This window comes from Pleuronectes platessa, chromosome 1, assembly GCF_947347685.1.
Source record: "Pleuronectes platessa chromosome 1, fPlePla1.1, whole genome shotgun sequence".
Classification (NCBI taxonomy): domain Eukaryota; kingdom Metazoa; phylum Chordata; class Actinopteri; order Pleuronectiformes; family Pleuronectidae; genus Pleuronectes; species Pleuronectes platessa.
In genome coordinates, this window is record NC_070626.1 from 7,730,096 (window position 1) to 7,750,285 (window position 20,190).

The 20,190-nt window shown below is 40.1% G+C and overlaps 1 protein-coding gene across 2 annotated transcripts; it reads right to left on the minus strand.

Annotated features, from left to right (window-relative positions):
• Positions 1 to 566: 566 nt before the first annotated feature.
• Positions 567 to 10,038, minus strand: LOC128442312 (adhesion G-protein coupled receptor G5). 2 transcript variants are annotated; one of them, XM_053424705.1, is made up of 17 exons: positions 9,908 to 10,038; positions 8,673 to 8,719; positions 8,509 to 8,553; positions 8,371 to 8,418; positions 8,236 to 8,283; positions 8,056 to 8,122; positions 7,755 to 7,896; positions 7,085 to 7,204; positions 6,278 to 6,403; positions 6,069 to 6,114; positions 5,844 to 5,938; positions 4,518 to 4,633; positions 4,077 to 4,345; positions 3,529 to 3,625; positions 3,094 to 3,223; positions 1,553 to 1,709; positions 567 to 1,075 (listed from the first exon to the last, which is right to left on the minus strand). In XM_053424705.1, the coding sequence occupies exons 1-17, from the start codon at positions 9,913 to 9,915 to the stop codon at positions 987 to 989; spliced, it is 1,650 nt and encodes a 549-aa protein (XP_053280680.1). In that variant the 5' UTR covers positions 9,916 to 10,038; the 3' UTR covers positions 567 to 986. The 2 variants fall into 2 exon arrangements, with proteins under 2 accessions (XP_053280680.1, XP_053280690.1); XM_053424715.1 differs by lacking the exon at positions 7,085 to 7,204.
• Positions 10,039 to 20,190: the final 10,152 nt, after the last annotated feature.

Genomic DNA, 20,190 nt, shown 5'->3' on the forward strand with positions numbered 1-20,190 from the left:
TATATTATTTCATATGTGGTGGGGCCAGATGAAAAGGTTATTGGTCTTATAAGGTATTATTCGTTTATTGTAAGATGGTCAGGTGGCGGCGCCCGTACAAAGCTTGACAGAACAACCCGTGCTCCTTTACAATAATGTTGTAATTTTCCCTTTTAATCCTAAGCAAGTTGAATTGTTACAAATTGTTAAAAGATGCATTACTTGCTATTAGACAAGCAAAGATTCTTACTTTGATTAGCCAGTGAGTTTGGCAGCAGCAGTATCAGCAGTAAGGGAACTAGTGTGCTTCCTTTGAATGTGGGATTAATGCAAAGAATAAAAGTATCACAGTTTTACATTTGAAATCATTATCTGTTAAACTAATTACAATGATCAAATTATCTGGATAGATTCATTAAACAAAAGTATTTGACAGGTAATTTCACACTAAAATCCCAATAATGCCTCATGTTATGAGGGTAATAATATAAGTGTAGGTGAGTTTGTTATATATCTCTATTTCAACAGAAATATGATATGTAAAAAAACACGATGAAGCTCTTGTTATGTCTTAGATTTGTTGACAGCTTTTAATGAATCTGTAATGTTTGAAAATGACATACAAACTGCATGAAGGTACTATACACGCACTGTCATTGCTAGAAATATATTTATAGAAACCCAACCGTTCCCACAACGAGCAAGCATTGGCAACTGTAGAGAGACAAAACCCCTCTTTTTAGTTGTTCATCTAATCAACTTCTTTACTTCAAACTGTTTTGCCCAATGGATGGATAAGTAAACACCTCACCATAAAGTATAAACACAACAGGGTATGTTAATGACAAAGCTTTAAAACAGTATGGAAACTGAGATATTGAATTTCATCAGATCACATCAGAGTCACTAACATGACTAACATTTCAGTATGTACATTTGCTTCATTATTTCAGTATTACACACAGAAACACACACACCGCACACACATCTTGCTATATCCTTCGGCCTTAGCTTTTGGTGCTTTGTGTTACGCTCACAGTCGCTGACTTTCTGTTCTTTCTCAAAGACATCACAGACCACAGGAAGATGAAGACACCTGTGCGAGTCAAAGGAGGGAAAGATAAATAAAGTATTAGAGCAGGCACAGTTAGATATGACACAGGTATGATGTAAATCATTCAAATGTGCCACTGATAAACATCTAACTGTTGCACGTCAGTCCAGTATCCACAGCACGTAAAATCAACATGAATTCATTACAATGCAGATGTGACTTCTGGTGAACTTTTTCCTTTTTCCTGTAATAACATCAGTTTGCAAGTGTTAATGTCAACACTCTGCATGGTTCCGGGTCCCGAGACTTTGACCTTCTATTTATGACACACATGGATCACAGTTCCCGCTCTACAACAGTTGGTGAAGTCCCACCCTGCTGTGCCTCATCCTGAAGTCACCTGATAAATGTCCCTCCATTATAGGTGGACAACATACAGAATGTGCTGGGTGCCCTGGTCTGTCATATTTGCAGTAACATCAGCCTGTAATCGAGCAAGTGGACACTGGATGTGCTGACCTTGCAGTGAGTTCAGGATGCAGAAGAGGTAGAGGCCAGGAACCGTCAGGGAGCCAAATGAGAATAAGACCAGGCCCCAGGTGAGGCCGAGCAGAGTGGTGACACCCAGCAGGGTACAGGTGTCTCGCTTGGCTCTGTCAAAGTCAATCGTCCCAAACTGTCAGTTAATAAGAGATCAGAAAATACCAGTTAGAGACCATGAAATGTTTGTTCTCTGGCAGATTGAACAATAAAAACTGAGAATAATCAAATAATAATAAATAAATAATAAGAGAGACAGTTGTGATATAAATGTAACATATTCAATCAATCTAACATGAATTTAAAGTTGTCGCAACAACAAAGCTTTAACAACCCAATATGGATTAAAAGGAAATTTATTATTTATTTAGACACATTTACATACTTATGTTGCAGCAGTTTTTTATAAACTATTAAAGGAGACCTATTAGACATATTCATATTCAGACCCTTTACTCAGTAATTAGTTGAAGCAACTCTGGCAGCGATAAGACTCTTCTTCGGTGTGACCTGATCAGCTTTGCACATGTGGATTTGGAGCTTTTCCAACTATCCTTTCCTGCAGATCCTCTCAAAATGGATCAGGTTAAGTGTGGGTGTGGCATACACAGACTTTCAAGATTCTGATGTTCGACTGGAGCATTCCACGACTTTCACAGGGTTGTCTTCAAACCACTCCTGCATTGGCTTGACAGTGTGCTTTGGGTCATTGTCTGTTATATTCTGAGGTCCTCAGCACTCTGAACCAGGCCTTCATTAATGATAAGTCTGCACTTTGCTCTTTTCAGCTTTCAGTCAACCCTGACCAGTCTCCGTCCCTGCCTCTAAAAACAGTATGATGCTGCCACCACCATGCTCTCCTGTTTGGATGGTATTGCAAAGGTGATAATTAGTGCCTGGTTACCTCCATATATGCCAATTAGAACCAAGGCCAAACAGTTCAAGCTTGGCGTCATCAGACCATAGAATCTCACATTCTGGACTTTCATGTGTCATGTGAAGGAGATGCTTCTGTCAGGCTTCTGTCACGTAAGACCTGTGGAGCTCAGCCAGATTGACCATCGGGTTCCTCGTCTTATTTCTTACTGAGACCCATGTCCGCCCGATGACCAGCATTAGAAAAAGTTATTGTTGTTCTAAACCTTGTCCATTAGAATCACAGAGGCTCCTGAGAACCTTTTTTGGAGCAGAACTGTTTAGCCTTCCCCAGATCTGTGTCTCAACACAATCCTGTCTCTGAGCCTTGTGGGCAGGTGCCACAGGTGTAATCAAGGTGTAGAAACATCACGAAGAGGATCAAGAAACATGGAAGGCAAAAGATGTACAATTCAAGTGTCAAGGATCTGAATATGAATGTCAATATGATTTGAGGCTTTAGGATCATGAGGCTGCAACATAAAAATGTCAAAAACATAAAGGGATTCATTGCATATGTTACAATATGTGGCGTTTTAATGCTCCCCTCAAAAGATTACATTTGATAAGTCTAGTGAATAAATAAGGCACAAAAGTACCCGTACCTCTTTACTATGGTGGAGACTCACAACACGTCTGACTGTCAACCCAAACATGATCATGTTAAAGATGAACACCAAGCCAAATACTCCCATTGTAGTCACCACTTTTACTATGTCGTTGGCAATATAGCATCTGTGAAGAGAAGGAATATAAAAGCAATTTTAGCTCATATGCTGAAAAATCGAATAATCTGTAATTAAAATGAGACTAAAGACACAGGTGACTAAAGATGTCGCCAAATGCCATGAAATATACCCCTAGAGAGTTTCAGAATTCAGTGTTCAATTTCAAGGGATGAGCTCTGACACACAAGTTTTGCACCCAAAGTAATGGAATTTCTGTTTCTGTTGTTAATTTGAATGTCAAACACACAGAAACTCTGTATGCAAATTATTAGTCTAGATTATACATGCAAATGTGTCCCACTTCTCTCTTACATTGCAGTGCTGTTGGCTTCAGATGAGTTCAAAGCAACGCGACCATAGGCGTCTCTGTCTATGATGACCACCAGGGCCACAATGATTGCAGGAATACCTGCAGGTAACACACAGATTCAAGGTTCAGTGTGTAGGATTTAGTGACATCTAGTGGTGGATTTGCATGTTGCAGCTGATTACCCCTCATCTCACCCTCCCGTTCTAGACATGCAGCCTCAAGTTGTAATCAAATTAAAAAGGGTGTATAGTTTGTCAAGTTAGTGTAAAAAATATAGCAGCCTCCATTGAGAGAACAAGCTCCCAATGTAAATATAAAAAATTTTAATATAAAGGCCTCATTCTAGGACAAAGAAAACTAGAATTTGTACAATTTAGATGAAATACAGTAGTGAAAGCATTATATTATTTTACATTACATTTCTGCCAATAGAACCCTTCACCTAAATCGTACACATTGAGAAATGAATTAATTCCTCAACTTAAATGTGCATTCCCCCAATTTTTTTAAACTGATGGTGTAGGTCCGGAGCCCTGGTAATTCTACTCACCCCAACCTACGAGAGCGAGTTTGAATATGTATTTCTTGATGTAGATATTGAAGACTTTGACTATGAGAAGGTAGATGTGGAAACCCTCCAAGGCCATCCAGCTGAATGTGGCCAGCAGGGAGTAATGAAGAAATAGAGCCATGTACAGGCAAAGCCCGTTGGAGGACTGTGCTGCCACTATGTGACTGGGGAGGAAATGTAGGTTGAGCAAAATCAGCGCAACAGCCAGGTTGACGAGGATCTTCATGGAGACATCTTCTCTGAGCTTTCTGTCAAACACAGGAGAAATGATCTGGGTTCAGCATTAACTTAAATGAAAACATTAAGCAAGGACAGAGGAATGCCACTGTCACTGAAAACATGTAATAGGGAAGGATAGATTAAACGTAAGAAGGGATAAAGGACACTGAAACACAAGGAGATAAAGAAAGAGTAAATAACCTGTTTGTGATGAAGATTAAAACAGTGAAGACCAGGGCAATGACAGAAAGACTACAGCTAATCTGACTAATATATGTCAGGATCTCCTGGTCCAAGTGTGTAAGGGGAGCAGACACCTGTGGAGAAAATACTTAGGAATTTTGATCAGATTATTCAGCATGGCATACCGTTTCTCAATAACATTATCTAAATACTGTATGTAACTACAACTTTGATATAATTTTGAAGGTATTTGCTTGTTTTTTTTTACATCTTATCTTATATGCTGCTTTTTTATTCCAGTAACTTCCCATCACTAGGCATATAGGATATTACGATTTACATACAAATTCTATCATTAGCTCTTAAGTTATGTTTCCCACTTTCATCTGAAACATACATAATAATAATAATAATACATTTTATTTGTAAGGCACTCTTCATCCGAGAATCTCAGAGTGCCACATAGTTGAAATCAAAGTCCCAAAAATCTAAAAAAATAAAAACTCAACTCAAAGTAAAAACGCCTTCTTGAATAAAAAGGTTTTTAGGCCAGTCTTAAAAGAGTCTAGGGTCTGTGTTGCCCTCAGGTGGTCAGGGAGACCGTTCCATAGGCGGGGCGCAGCTGAGCAAAAGGCCCGGTCGCCCATGGTGCGGAGCTTGGTGTTTGGAACCCGAAGGAGCGAGCTACTTGTAGATCTGAGGGTGCGGGTGGAGGTTTGGGGAGTGATGAGTTCTTGTAGGTAAGGAGGTGCATGTCCATTTATGCATTTATACATGACATTGAGAAAACCAACTCTTCTGCCACCTTGCATTTATATGAAATCTCTTTGTAATATGTCTGAGTTAGAGTTATTAGTGAAGAGGCATGCTAAGTGAATTTACTTTAAGTTTTGTTAAAGAATTGGTAAATATTATTGATACAAACTGCGATGAATGTGTTAAGACTGTCTTATGATCAGAGTAAGTTATACTTTTGGGTAGAGACTGATATTAATTAATTACTGAAACAGGAATCATTATGTGCAAATCTCCATACGTGTCTTGTTTTATTATGTGTTGGAGATATAAAAAGTAAAATATTTGTGACGCATCTGCTATCAGTAATTACAAAAAATAAGTGTATGATAAATACGATGCATTGCAAATAACACTGCATAGGTACACTTTTACATTGTGAGTAATTTTTGGTAATTTTCTATAATAGCTATAATATCATGAGGATTACGGGTAATTAGGCTTTACATTGTTGTATTTCTGCTTTTGTAGAAAAACTGTGTAGAACTATTTTTCGAACTCTTCCGTCCTCTAGCGGTGGAGTCACTTTGTTGTGAATGTCTCTCCTACCATGAGCACGCCGAAGTATGTGAGGTGATCACAGGAGCAGGTGATGTGTTCCTGACCACGCTCCCAAAGGGTTACACAGCCACTACTGCTATATGCTGCCAAGTCAAACAGAGACAGACCCATCCATTATGCATATGAAAGATTTTGTGTCAGCTCTACTTATAACATGAAGAAATAATTGTCGGTTGTTATTACTTATTTCTAATGTGATGCTTGTTTACTCACCATGTGTTGTGACATTGTAAAACACACACCTGGGGACTCGGGTCTCCTTTAACAATGACAAACCAGGTTCACAGTAGGTTAATAATGTACACATTGATGCTTTTTATACATATACAAATATAAACAAATATATGCTGTATTTGATTATAGGCCAATGATGCAGGCAGATCAAAGTAACTGAAATGTGTGAAATGAAGTTATATAGTTACATTTATGCCGATATTAAGAATCATGGTGATGTTGACAGGTTCCTGTAGTCCTGAAATCTTCTTATGACGCACACTCAGGCCAACCATTGTGTTCTCATACAGTTCATCTGAGGCTCCTGATGTCTTCTAAAGTACAACATACAGTCCATGAGTTTGACAGTTTATCACTACCCTTTACAACCGGTAGTGTCAGAGGGAAAATGTCATCTTGTCACACTGTTTCATATCAGCTGTCATTCTAGGGAGAAGTTGTGGTTTACATTCACTGGTGCTAACAGATGTAGTACCTTTCCTGATCCTGATCTTGTATTCAGTTACATTTTGCATGTCACTGCAGCAGAGAAGAACAAAAAGCAGTTTGTTCCCATGACTGCATTAGGTGATATTGCAGCTTGTTACAAACAGACACCTATTTTATGAAATATGTGTTGTGGTTGTTGGACAATTGTACAAAGTTATGACTACAAAAAAGCCATTCTCTTTTTGAAAAAACTACCAAAACTTTATGTGTGATATCAATATTGAATTCTCTTCATTTTAAGTGTGCGCAACATTATGTGACGGTATTTGGAAGTATTATTAATTATGAAAATGAAATGAAATGATAAAATATCAACAACTGGGCAAAACAAGAGCCAGGAGTGCCTCTATTTTAAAACCGGTATAAATTTTTCTGGATAAATGATCTCGAACGGAAAGATGCAAATCCATGAGGGATATTTTAATGTGCAGAATTAGTATGTTTAAACGCAATTCAGATGCTTCTCTACTACATTTTACATATGTTTGTGTATTTGTGTCTCTGACCATATTTGTTTCCGGCCAGGTAAGCAGGCAAAATGCAATTGCGTTTTTTTGTCCAGCATCCAACTCTCTGGGCAGTTGAACATTCACTCTGGCGTTAGGGATATTCCTCTCTGACGATGCCTATACATCAGAAGCACGGTGCCAAAAACAGGAAGAGAAATATATTATTGTATGTATATGCAACTCATTCCGATTCAGATTCGTATATATTTGTATTTTACATCAACTAATAAAGTACACTACCTGATGGCTAAACATATAAAAGCTTGTATCTGTTACAAAACAAGTATTTATATTAAACAAGAATTTCCTAGAACCGGTTGAACTTTAGTACAGTTGCGCTCAATGCAAATGTCTGCATGCAAATATGCTCACAATGAGTCCAAATGGCTGATGTTGAGTATGGACACCACGTTACTGTTAGCAAGTCAATATGCAAAATGAAACATTAGGGTGTGAAACATTTCGCTAGAAGCTTTAACTTCATGGTGGAATTACAGAGAGGAGTCATAGGATCGCCAGAGAGCAACTCATCATTTCAAAAGCGTGAAAGTTAAAGAATTTCAGCACATAAAACGGTTGTTGAGATATTTCTCAAGAGGTACAAGTGGTAGACGTTGCCTTCTCTACATGGCTTAAAATCTCCAACTCAGACTGAACACATCTTTACCTCATTCTCGCTGGCTTGAATTTTCAGGCCTTCGAAGGGGCCATTTGGCTTCTGCAGGAGAAACGCCACATGAGGGTGAAAGATGACCTTATTGTTATCCCCGTCGTATTTCTCAAGAAGGTCGTCCAGATCCGGAAAGTTCCTTGTGGAAAAGGAGAAGCAATTATACTAAATAACGCAAAATCTATTATTTTTTATTACTAAACCACAAACTGCCTTAATGTTAGATCTGAATATTACAAAAGAGTTCGAACAAACATTATAACAAACATTATAATTTCATATATAATTAAATAATTACTCAGCATTGTTTTTCTTTCCTCCACTTTTCAAAGTGTTGCTTAGATTTTTCAAAAAGGTGTCGAGAACTGAAATAAGAAAAAAACATTTGTTAATATCTCAAGTGTGTGTGTGTGTGTTTGTGTATGTGTGTGTGTGTGTGTGTGTGTGTGCGTATGGAAGGGGGATTTTACTGTTTTACCATCTTTGACCTTTTTTTTGCATAGACCTTCCATATGGGTTTTGAAATCTGAAATAAGAAAAAAACATTTGTCAATATTTCAAGTGTGTGTGTGTGTGTGTGTGTGCGTATGGGAGGGGGATTATACTGTTTTACCATCTTTGTCGTATTTTTGGCATAGATCTTCGATAAGGGTTTTGAAATCTGAAATAAGAAAAAAACATTTGTCAATATTTCAAGTGTGTGTGTGTGTGTGTGTGTGCGTATGGGAGGGGGATTAAACTGTTTTACCACCTTTGTCGTATTTTTTGCATAGATCTTCGATAAGGGTTTTGAAATCTGAAATAAGAAAAAAACATTTGTTAATATTTCAAGTGTGTGTGTGTGTGTGTGTGTGTGTGTGTGTGTGTGTGTGTGTGTGTGTGTGTGCGTATGGGAGGGGGATTATACTGTTTTACCCTCGTTGTCTTTTTTTTGCATAGATCTCCGATAAGGGTTTTGAAATCTGAAATAAGAAAAAAACATTTGTTAATATTTCAAGTGAGTGTGTGTGTGTGTGTGTGTGTGAGTGTGTGTGTGTGTGTGTGTGTGTGTGTGTGTGTGTGTGTGCATATGGGAGGGGGATTATACTGTTTTAGCATCTTTATCAGCTTTTTTTTTTCCGGATGAGTTTTTTTTACCTCTAGAAGTTTCATTTTTTTTGTTCACATGATTCACCATTCCTTTCACAATAGGATAATAATAATAATAAGACTATTATTGAATCTGTGTTGCATGTCATGATAGAAAATAGATATTCCCGCTGACTTTAATGTTGAATATATAAATAAATGCATTGAACCTTATTGATCTTAACTTTGAACACATAAGCAAATCATTACAAAAGTCACTTCCACACAATTAGTTAAAGAACCATCACATATTCCCAGTGATGCCGGTAACGCGCTACTTAGTAACGCGTTACTCTAATCTGACCACTTTTTTCAGTAACGAGTAATCTAACGCGTTACTATTTCCAAACCAGTAATCAGATTAAAATTACTTGTCCAAGTCACCTTGCGTTACTATTTCGGTATTTGTGGTTAACCCGCTGGGCACGTCCTGAGGCTGGGGGAGCAGTCGCCCCGTCGCCCTCCTCACCACGCCGCCGGAGGCTCGGTGTGCGGCACGCCTCGACGTTTTTTTAGGGGGGGAGGTGCTCATCCGCGGTGCGGGGGCTTTCCTTCTAGTATGCCGCGGGGCGGTGTCCGTCGGCGCTGCGGAAGGCGGGGACCGGTTGGAGGGGACCGGGTACGACGGTCGGCGGCAGCGACTCTGGACGCGTGTCGGTCCCGTCAGATCACCTCAGCTACAGCGCCCGTTGGGGGAACCCTCCGTTCGCGCGGGGGGGGGGGGGGGACCTCCGGCGGTGTCTAATAAAGTTAGTGTTGGCAAAACCGGTTGTCATTTTTATGTTGAGGCGGCGGGGGTGTTGTCGGCAGCTGCTGAATGTAACTAATAAAGTAACTTGTAATCTAACTTAGTTACTTTTAAAATCAAGTAACTTGTAATCTAACTTAGTTACTTTTAAAATCAAGTAACTTGTAAAGTAACTAAGTTACTTTTTCAAAGTAACTATGGCAACACTGCATATTCCTAAAGTCAGTGTCAGTATAGGAAGTTATGCCCTAAAGAGAATCAAAACGTAACTCACCTCTGCATGTTGCTGAGTTTCTGACGAAATAATTTAGTCTGAAGAGAAAAGCAGAACACACATGGTGTGACAGTGACACAAAACCAAGTGAGGAAACCTGCTCTCACCAAAGAGCTTCATGGGAACTTAAAACAAATCATGCATGACATTCTGAAATAAAGAGAGGAAGCAGAAACAGACAGAGGGCGGACAAGAAGGTGTGTCTCTTGGCTATAAATCTATCATAAATATTTTCTCACTAGCAAATCTATTTTGTTTACATATTCAGCTCTAATTCACAGATTTGATTAGATGCTAGTTTTTCCTGAACTTACAGTTAATTCCCTGATATACACTGCACAGCACTTTATGGCAGCATGTCACTAGTACAACCAGCAGAGGGAAGAAGAACATTAAAAAAAAATCAAGGCAATGTCAGTTGAATACAAGCATTTAAGTCGACAATGTGTAAATGTTGGGAGGTTTTCTCTACTGTGTAATTACACGATTAGAAGCTGAAACAGACACCAGGAAGAATCAGTAATTAATAATCCTTACAATTTCAATAGGGCCTCCCACTGTCAGTGCTTGGGCCCTAATAAATAAATAATAAAACCCGATTCTGACATCTGGGTTGCAAATCAGGTAATTCTTATCCCCAAGACTTTCTATTTCTGATTTGTGAGTTATTGGAGGAAAAAACTTAAAAAACTGTTTCTTATTAAGAATAGAAACAAAAATGCCAGAGCTATGTGAAGGGTGTGGTATTTGATAAAGAAATGTGTGCTATTTGGAGCTGATATTGTCATTATCATGAAAATGCAGACCCACACACTGTGTTTACAGACCCACCTGTAGCTTGTGAGACTGTGCATGCATTCTGGGGCTGTACATGCGTTTGTGTGTGTGTGTGTGTGTGTGTGTGTGTGTGTGTGTGTGTGCGTGTGTGTGTGTGTGTTTTGTGTGAGTGCTTTAACCATTAGCATGTTTACTGGATGGGCATGCAGGTGGCCTTTCTGCCAGGTGGCCCATGTGGCATCGAGACAATAAAACAGACCAGACTAGACTTGTTTACACCTACATTCAGTAAAATACCTTTGAGTCATAGAAATGAATGCATCCTGAAAGTATGTTTTGCTCTTTGAATCATTGGAATTACAAACCAATAGAACAAATGTCTAAAGCCCACTAAAGCATATACTACATCCACTATAACAGAGGTGGGGTTCATGACCTATACTGCAGCCAGCCACAGCAAGACGTTTTGTTTCACTTTAGGGGAGCTCTCATGTCATCTTTCCGTATATACAATCTAAGTTGAGACCTCATGGACCGACCATGTCTTTAAATACGAGAGACCCTTATTATCTAATCAACCACTCACGCGCCCTCGTCCCTTTTTGTGATTCCTCGCTGAATGAGAAATGACAAACTATACAATTCAGACACAAATATTGATTATTTAGTAGCTGTGGTGCTTATGATTTCCAGTCAACACCTGCTTCCTCTGGCCTTCGAGCAGGATTTAATTTATTCAGGTGCTTCCTGGGATCATATTGACTTCCACAGTATTTCTTAAACTAATTATTATGAGTATAATTCAAAGTAACACATGTAACTTTACACTCAGCTGTTAGTTTATTTGGTTGACGGGATCATGTATGGTCAATGTGAGAAATTGTTGACATAGTTAAAAATGTACTAAAGACCTGTCAATATAATACAGCAGTACAACTCAAGGGCACCACACATTTTGTCCTCTTAAATAATAATAACGTTGAATCAACAACTCTGAAGCTATGACCACAAAACCTACACATAACATCCTAATACAACAATCATCACAATGGGAATAATGGTGTAATGTGGAGGTAACGGTGCAGTTGCTTATCATTACTGTCACATGGCAAAGAATGAACCAGACATATAATCAATGCTTCAACTGTCAAGGGTAACCACTTCGCTTCGGTGCTGTTGTGTTTCAGCACATTTCTACCTGTAGGTGTGTCTCAACACAGTTACATTCTCAAATTGGTTAATGAATAGGGGTGGTTTTAAGTCTTTTATCTTATCAGTATCTGATACTGTGTGTGTGTGTGTGTGTGTGTGCGTGCCTGTGTGTGCGGTGGAGCTATAAAGAAGAGGGGGAGGGTCATGTTTTCCCTCGAGCTCTTTCTCTGCTCCTGCTCCACCTCCACCTCCATCCGTCTGGTTGATCAGGCATCGTAGTGGTGACTCCATCTATTTAGAAGGGCAAGACAATACAGGAAATTAGATTGGCCTTCAAAATAAACGCTGAGAGTTATAGATTTTAAAAACTAACAGAGATCCACGTGCTAAACAAAAAATAAACATTAAATAAGAAAAAAAACACAACTAATAATAATAATAATAATAATAATGATAAATACAGAGAAATGAAGAAATTCATATATTTTTTAACCATGGGTAAGGGCAGAGAACACATTAACACAAATAATTAATTAATGTGATAATACAGTGTATGAACACAAGGAATAAAGTTGTTGTTCCCTGTACACCACTGAATACTTCACTGTTTGCTCCTTAACAGATAGTTAATTGTAAAACTGGAGCCGTGCTTCCGCGGCTGTCTTTTTATTTTGAAGGTGGAGACAGGAAGCCGTGGTGCTGCTGTTGTCAGACTTGCAGCCGTCACGTTAGGTACAGAAACAACCGCGGACCCAGCGGCTCACTGACCGTCCTGCTCCGATGCAGACAACATAAGGGAAACACCGACAGCACCGAGATCAACCGACTGAACACCGGCTCCTGAGGTCTTTCCCCGGGGAACAGGCAGGAACTGGATATAAAGGGCGCAGACATCATTTTCCACAAGCAAGCTGAAGCAAGCGGTGACAGAACGTGCTGCTGGTGAAGTTTCAGCTTCATCGCTTGTTCTGAACAGCTGAAACTTTACTCCCCTCTCTGGATGTGGACATGTCAGCGGCGGCCGGGGTTTTGTGCTGCGGAGCCGAGCTGCTGCTCGTCCCGGCTCCTCAGTGAACTGCTGCACGTCCCTCAGTGGACTCGGTCTGAGTCCGCTCATCCCATCAGAGCCGAGTGAAGACACTCCACCGACCTCCATGGAGGGGTCACCGCGCCTCTGACTCGAACCCAGGAATGGAGCGCTCCTCCGGGACACAGGTGCACTGCTGAAGACCGCGGCAGCTCTCCCGTTAGCGAACACTTCAAAGCAGTACTTGTACCTTGAAAACGTGTAGCACTGCCATTAAAAGTCGGTGAAGACATCATTACACCATGTCCCCCCCCTCGCGGGCCCGCTGCCCCTGGTTGCTCTGGAGATGGACCCTGCTCGCGCTGTTGCTGTGCGCGCTCGGGGCGCGTGCAGCGGAGGAGGGCGCCTTCAACGCGGAGGTAAAAACTTGGATTCACTGTTTTAGCACTAAACTCTTTGAAGAAGGCGAAAATCAACGTACAACGTACAAAATACATCGAATATTCTTCTGATAACATTAAATATTTACACAAACAAACAGCTCCGCTCCCAGTAGAACGACACACACCCATTATGGACTGCACCACAACTGTGGCTCAACTCTTTTAACTGTGCCTTATTCATTCTGTCTGTAAACTACAATGGTTCATGTTCAATCCATTCACTACACATGTTGCACTCTGCACATATTAGCTATGTATGTACTTATTTTGACATTGTCTATGTTAGTTTTTATTCCAATCACATTTTTCTATATTTTTTACATTTCCTTACACTTAAGTTTTATTATACTCACACTTAAGTATTGCCTGTTACTTATTATTACCAACTGATGCCTAATTTTGACCCTTGCTGCTGTAATAATGCAATTTCCCCCTTCTGGGCCTAATAAAGGATTATCTTATTTGATCTACATATATTTGTAAGTTATAGTTAGTTACATAACTGAATGGTCGAATGGTGCGCCTCACTTCCAGTAACTGATATAAAGGAATGATGTTAACCTGTGTACTATCTTATAAACCAGCGAATCAGAACTGAGGCAGGACCCTCTGCACTGCAATCAATTCACTTGTAACCTATTAGTATACAATACAACATCCATTATTTCAAGGAACTTAGTAATTTTGATACTTTACATTACCAGAGTTCACACAACGAGCAAGAACTTGACCTTGGAGTAAAGTTAAATTGAATGGGGTTAGACCTCCAGCAGAACCAGACACAATGTGAGCGTCCAACTGACTCGAGTGGTTGGGGGGAGAGGAGAGAGAGACCAGGGACTGCTGTGTAACGGTCATATTTAAACTCTATTAAATTGGTTGTCACAATGAAAATAATGAGACGTAGGGAGGTTATTAATGAAAGCAGCACCAGTTATTAAGTTGGTGTATGTTACTTATATGTTTACATTATCATTTTTATTATAACCTTTGTTACTATTGTTATATTTCCCTCAACCTTGCAGGTTGTATGTCTACATATATAACATCATATCCTCAGAAATGACCTTTGTGTTTGTTTATAAACATTACAAGGGTTCCAGAAATGTTCCTGTCAGGAGCCAACTCCTGGCCATTCATGTGCCTTTCCCCTCAAATGAATGTGCAAACATAAAGAGAAGTCAAGCATTATACTCGTGGTCATCGCCACTTGTACTGAGTGTTACTTTACAAGCCATTGTCTTGTTAACTTAACTTGCTCCGTTAGTCATCGCGATACCTAGCACAATCAGCATGATATATGAAAACTCAAGATACTCGAGTGGGTGATTCCTCCTTGCCAGGTAATTTTCATATCGCTCGAATCGCCTCATCCTCTGACCTCTTAACCTTTAAGGACACAATTTGTGAATAGTTATTCCTTATTGTACACCTCGAAACTCTTAACTTGAAACATCACATCTCAGATTCTTGTTCCATCAGTCCATCAATGTGTTGATAGACTATTGACTCTAAGAGAAAAGGGCTTAGCTTGTGTGTGTTCCTATTAGAAGGTGATTAGTGGTGGAGCTCTTGTTTCTGTGTAGGAGAGAAAAGCAGAAAGACACACAAAGAGGCCAGGCGGTGATTAGAGGTGAGATTGCATCACCAAACCCAGTGACCAGGGGTCTGGTTGTCTCTCAGGTTGCAACACACACTGATGGGGTATTAACATAGCTGTGGTTTGTGCAGGCGTATGTGTGCTAATGTTTCTTACTGAGACAAGAGATGTTAGTTTTACATAATGTGCGGACTGATGAGAAATTCCTCATTATGTGTTGCTAAATGTGTGTGTGGGTTTGTGTGTCAGCTCAAGCAATAACAACTGCATTATCTGTGGTGTCTTTTTAACATTCAGACTCCTCCATACAAGAAGAATTCTAGAAATGATCTGGGAACTAAAGAAAGCCATGAAAATCGAGGAAGCCATAAATAATCATGTCAATGTGTCATATTGTACTTGATGGCTATTTGTTTAATAGCACACATTTTATTAACATATTACATAAGTATAGGTGGTCCAACTACTGTTGTTTGATTGGAAATGATTGAAACCATGTAAGGGTGTTTAGACACTTTCATTACTCTGAATATTGATATTGTTAGAAATATTGTGATGTGCCATATCCTGGACAGCTGCACCCAGAGGCTGTGATGTGACAAAAAGCCCATCTCCATGTATTTTTGACAGTTTAATCGATATCCGATACAAGAGAGCCTTCCCTTAGTAAAAGGGTACATATGCTAGCTAACTTGAGTCTTGTAAGTCCGGCAACACTCCTCATCCCTTTTTTCCAATTACAATCTACACTCATCTCATTCATGAGCCCTCAAGAATACAGTTAACTTGAGTCTGTGTTAGAGACAGACAACTTTAAAGGTTCAGTGTGTGATTTTACATTTATGGTTGTCTTCAGGTAACATAAAAACAGGAAACGCCCTCTCTAGAGTCACTGTTTGGTTTGTCCGTGAAAGAGAACCTGCTCCAGACGTATAAAAGCCTCAGTAAATGTTAACCACAACAATTCTTAGTATCAGGAGATTACACACTAATGAAAACATAAGTTTGAATAATGCATTCTCTTTCTGTCAATGTTTGCCCCTGAATCCTACACACTGGACCTTTAGTTGTTTAGTTTTTGTGTTATCTTGGAGTAAATTAGAACAAGCTCCTGTCGACAAGTTCAGGTCATTTGAATGTGTGAGTGTTTTTTTATTAATAGTTACGCCCAAAAATCAGCAGTGGTCCAGAAAATAGGAAAAATAATGGAGGCTTTTATGTGTTAGAATCCAGTTAAACTGCAAGTGATTGTTGAGGACTAAAATAGAAACTCATGCTGTTGGTTTGATGATGGGCCTGCTTATCTCCATGATCTGCCCACTAGTCTTTATGTCAAGGGAGACTCAACTTTTATGAAATCGCTGATGGCCATACATCTAGCGGATGCATGTTTCTCTTGAGTCCGGTAAGGTAATTGGCTCTCACCCACAACAGCCATAAAAGTGGTGATAGAAACTTTTATGTGTGGACAGAGGGTTGTCTTGAATTTCAGTGGTGATAAGGTGGTATATAAAGCACATACTGTACAGTCTTCTATCAAAGATAAAGGACAGGTGAGGGGACTGAATGTGTGTCTTTGCCTCGGTTGTGTATGCCTCTCCGACTGAAGACTTGACTGAAGACAGTCAGGCAGGTCAGTTAGTGACAGACAGGTAGGCCAGCCAATCATGTCATTGGATTATTACAGTCCAGCGAGGACCACATCACATCACGTCGGGACATGAAGAGGATTTCAACAAATAGAACGAGGGTTAGGGTTTCAGAAACAAATGACCAAACCTTCCTTTAATTTACATCAAACAAATTCTCATTCTTGAAATGTAAAAGTAAATTTTTCAAAGTTGGTCTGAGAAACTCAACTTCGCTCTGTCTGAACTAAATGGATGAGGTGGGAGGTCAGAGGACTGAGGGGAAAAGAGATGGATTATTAAATGTGTGAGTGTGACCAGACTCAGAGAAATCTTAATTTGAAAAAGGGAGGAAATGTCACAGCATGTCGCGGCCAAGAGGAATCAGTGATTGAGTTATTTCTAAAAAGGGAGAGAGAAAGTTAACAGGGATTGTAGTGGTCACTCTCAGCTGTGCAGCATGTGATGGCTGAATGTGACAGCTGTTCTGTAACTGGGACACCCACACACACACACACACACACACACACACACACACACACACACACACACACACACACACACACACACACACACACACACACACACACACACACACACACACACACACACACACACACACACACACACGCTGCTGCACAGGCATGCTGGGCCTGGGACTCCAAGGCAGCGAAATACAATGGAGCCTCTTGTCTGAAAAGAGATTGCCCTGACAGAAAAGTTGTGAATAGGAGAGGAGGAGGATGAGAGAGCACAGAGAGAAACATGGTCATGATAACGCAGGCCGTATAGAAGGAGTGAAATAGAGTGCAACTGCAACCTGCAGCTCCAGCAAAGTAATATCAGCGAGGGGAGGAGTAATCAGTGGCTCATTGCAGCACATAACTCAACACGCTCCTCAGTCCATGTCCTCTTTGTATCCATGTAATGTGCAACGTGGTGTCTCTTCACAGTCTTCCTGCTCCCCCCTGCTCCTGTGTGATTGGCTATCACCGTGTCCACAAAGACTCACATTGCTACAGGGAAGGGATGGGGCAGGGGACGGCCATGAGATGGGAACTATCTCTGAGTGCCCTAGGGTGATCGTGCATTTGTGCACATGGTTTCTGTTTGACTCTCTGTGGTGATATGTGCTTCAAGAAATATCAAATCTAATTCCCTTCATCCTCTCTGTCCATCTCAATTTCTCTCCCACTTCTCCATTTACTTCCTCCTGGTAGGACTTTGGGGGGTAAGAGATGGCAGCAGACCAAGCCTCAGAATAAAAGCTCTGTTAGTATCTTGGCTGACATTGTGTTGGACACACACACACACACACACACACACACACACACACACACACACACACACACACACACACACACACACATACATACAGTCCTGGCAGGTTTTACAACACTTGTATATTGCTCGGTCTAGGTTTTGGCAGGTAAGCCCAAGGACTCTTTGAAAGCCAATTTAATAGACAAGGTCTATACGCTGCAAGCGCGCACATGCACATATACTCACTCACACATTCATACACACACAAGCAAAAAACGTATTCCATGTTGTGTCTAAGACTTGTCCTTATTTAGCTCAGCTGATCAGGGGAAGCTAACGTCCAGATTCTGTTTCTTTACAGCAGGATTGGTCGGGTGATCTATGATGATCAGAGCAAATCAAGACAATACGTGCTTTGTTCTTTTGAATTTTTTTAGATCAATAATAATAATAATTCGTTTTTTAAATCATAGTTGTATCACCCATATACAGACACATGCAGACACTCTCCGACCAACACAACTCTAGTCATTTCCAGACATGAACTCTGGAGTATGTCCACACAATTGAGTCACGACTTTCTTCAGGTTTGACTTTCACACATGAACTAAGCAGCTGGAGAATCTCCGCTCAGACACGTTCACAACGACGAATCCTGCAGAGGATCTGCGTTCTCACATGGGGTCATTCGGTCATTCTGGTCATATCCAGAGTTTTTACAAGGAACCTGGCAGGAAAAGCTCTGGAGAAAGTTTGAAGCTTCTCTAGCAGACATTTTGCGTTCAAACAATCAGGCCCTCCAGATAATTTCAGGAGATTATCCTGTGTTCAGTGCATATCTGAATGCAATTTCTAACTGCTTTGGATTTTTTATACTCCAAATTTAATTTAAATTTTAATGAGTTAGGACGAGTTTCCCGTACTCAAGTAAATCAGCAAACACTGTTGAGCTGCAGCTGATCAGATCTGCCAGCCTTAGTCATTTCAGTAGGAAAAATAAGAACCCTACTCTGATCCGTCTCTCTTTGAAATCAAGGAGCCATTGTTTGAAAAATTCCCCAAATATTGAATTAATAAATCTGGCTCAATAATTGTCTCAGCCTGTTACATGTACTGTAACTGTTGGAGTCTTAGTTTAGATTGTGTGTAACATGGAACGTACATGTTCAAATTATTTGACTAGAGAAGAGTGTTCTGTGATCCCTGCCACCTGTTTCCCCTTGAGTCAGAGTGTCTGTGTGTGTGTGTTTGTGTGTGTGTGTGTGTGTGTGTGTGTGTGTGTGTGTGTGTATGTGAGAGAAAGAGATAGAGTACTTAGATAGTGTTTCAGGAAGTGCATGTTTGTTTTTTAAGTGTATGTCTGTGTGTCCGTGTTTGAAGCTTCCTTATCTAAAGTCAGAGGTGGGTCCGGGTCATGTCCAGTTCAGCCCTCCCTGTGCCTCGTCCTGCTCCCACGCACACACACTTTGTATCTGTAAATCTGTTTGGAGAATTATCATAAAGATGAATCAGGTTTTGAATGTTTCAGCGCCTCAGGCCAAGTGCTCTAAAGCCTGAGGGCTCAAACTCTTTGTGTTTTCATCTTTAGCCTCCTGACGATCTGTGCATAGACTCTAAAGACGTGAGGTCTCAGGTGCAGAGTAAAAGAGAGTGCTGCCTCACTGCACTGTACCTTTAAATTTACCAGTACCTGTGTTTTCACAATGAGAGAACTGTAAAATAGAATCTATATGGTTATGTATATTAGCTGTAAAAGGAAGTGACGAGTCCAGACCGTCAGTCAGATGATTAGGTTGTTTGACATTTGAAATTATTTTATTTCTGTCCATTTCTTTTTTTTTTTAAAGCTTACAGCTTTGCAGGATTTTCAGCGTTTTTTTTCTTATGCTGTCAAAAAGTGAAACATCAACAAAGGACCAATGTTAGATGGGTGACTGTAGCCATGTACTTTCTTAACTTATCTCAATGGCGTCGATGGTGATGCCGTCAGAACTCATCTTAGCATTTGACGCCAATTGTTTGATCATTTCCTGGTAGCAAATCACAGCAGTCCTGTAATGACTGGTCTAATGCTGGAGGCACATACACTTTGAATGGAGCACAGGTCACAAGTTTGGCCCTTTTCAGTAAAACCAGTCATACTGTAGCTGTGTAGAAGGAGCAGGACGGTCAGGCAGAGGGTGTATAAAGTTAATCAAGGAATTTATAAACCTGTGTTATTTGTTTTAATTGGATTGTGGATATATGTAACACACGTTTAGTGAGAAAAAAAACCTTTGTCTAGTTGAGTATTTTAAATTGTATAAGATTCATGTGCCAAATGTGTGTGTGCAAAAGAAAGACTGAAAGAAGTGAGTTTGTTTTTATGGCTTTAAAGGAGTGGGTAAGTAAAT

Bases quoted from the DNA above. Each gene is read 5' to 3' on its own strand.
- LOC128442312 (XM_053424705.1), bottom strand. The intron at 6,115-6,277 runs GTAACTATATAA...TCATTGTTAAAG, and splicing joins TTCTTAATATCGGCATAAAT to GAGACCCGAGTCCCCAGGTG. The intron at 1,076-1,552 runs GTCAGCACATCC...TGACTCGCACAG, and splicing joins CATCCTGAACTCACTGCAAG to GTGTCTTCATCTTCCTGTGG.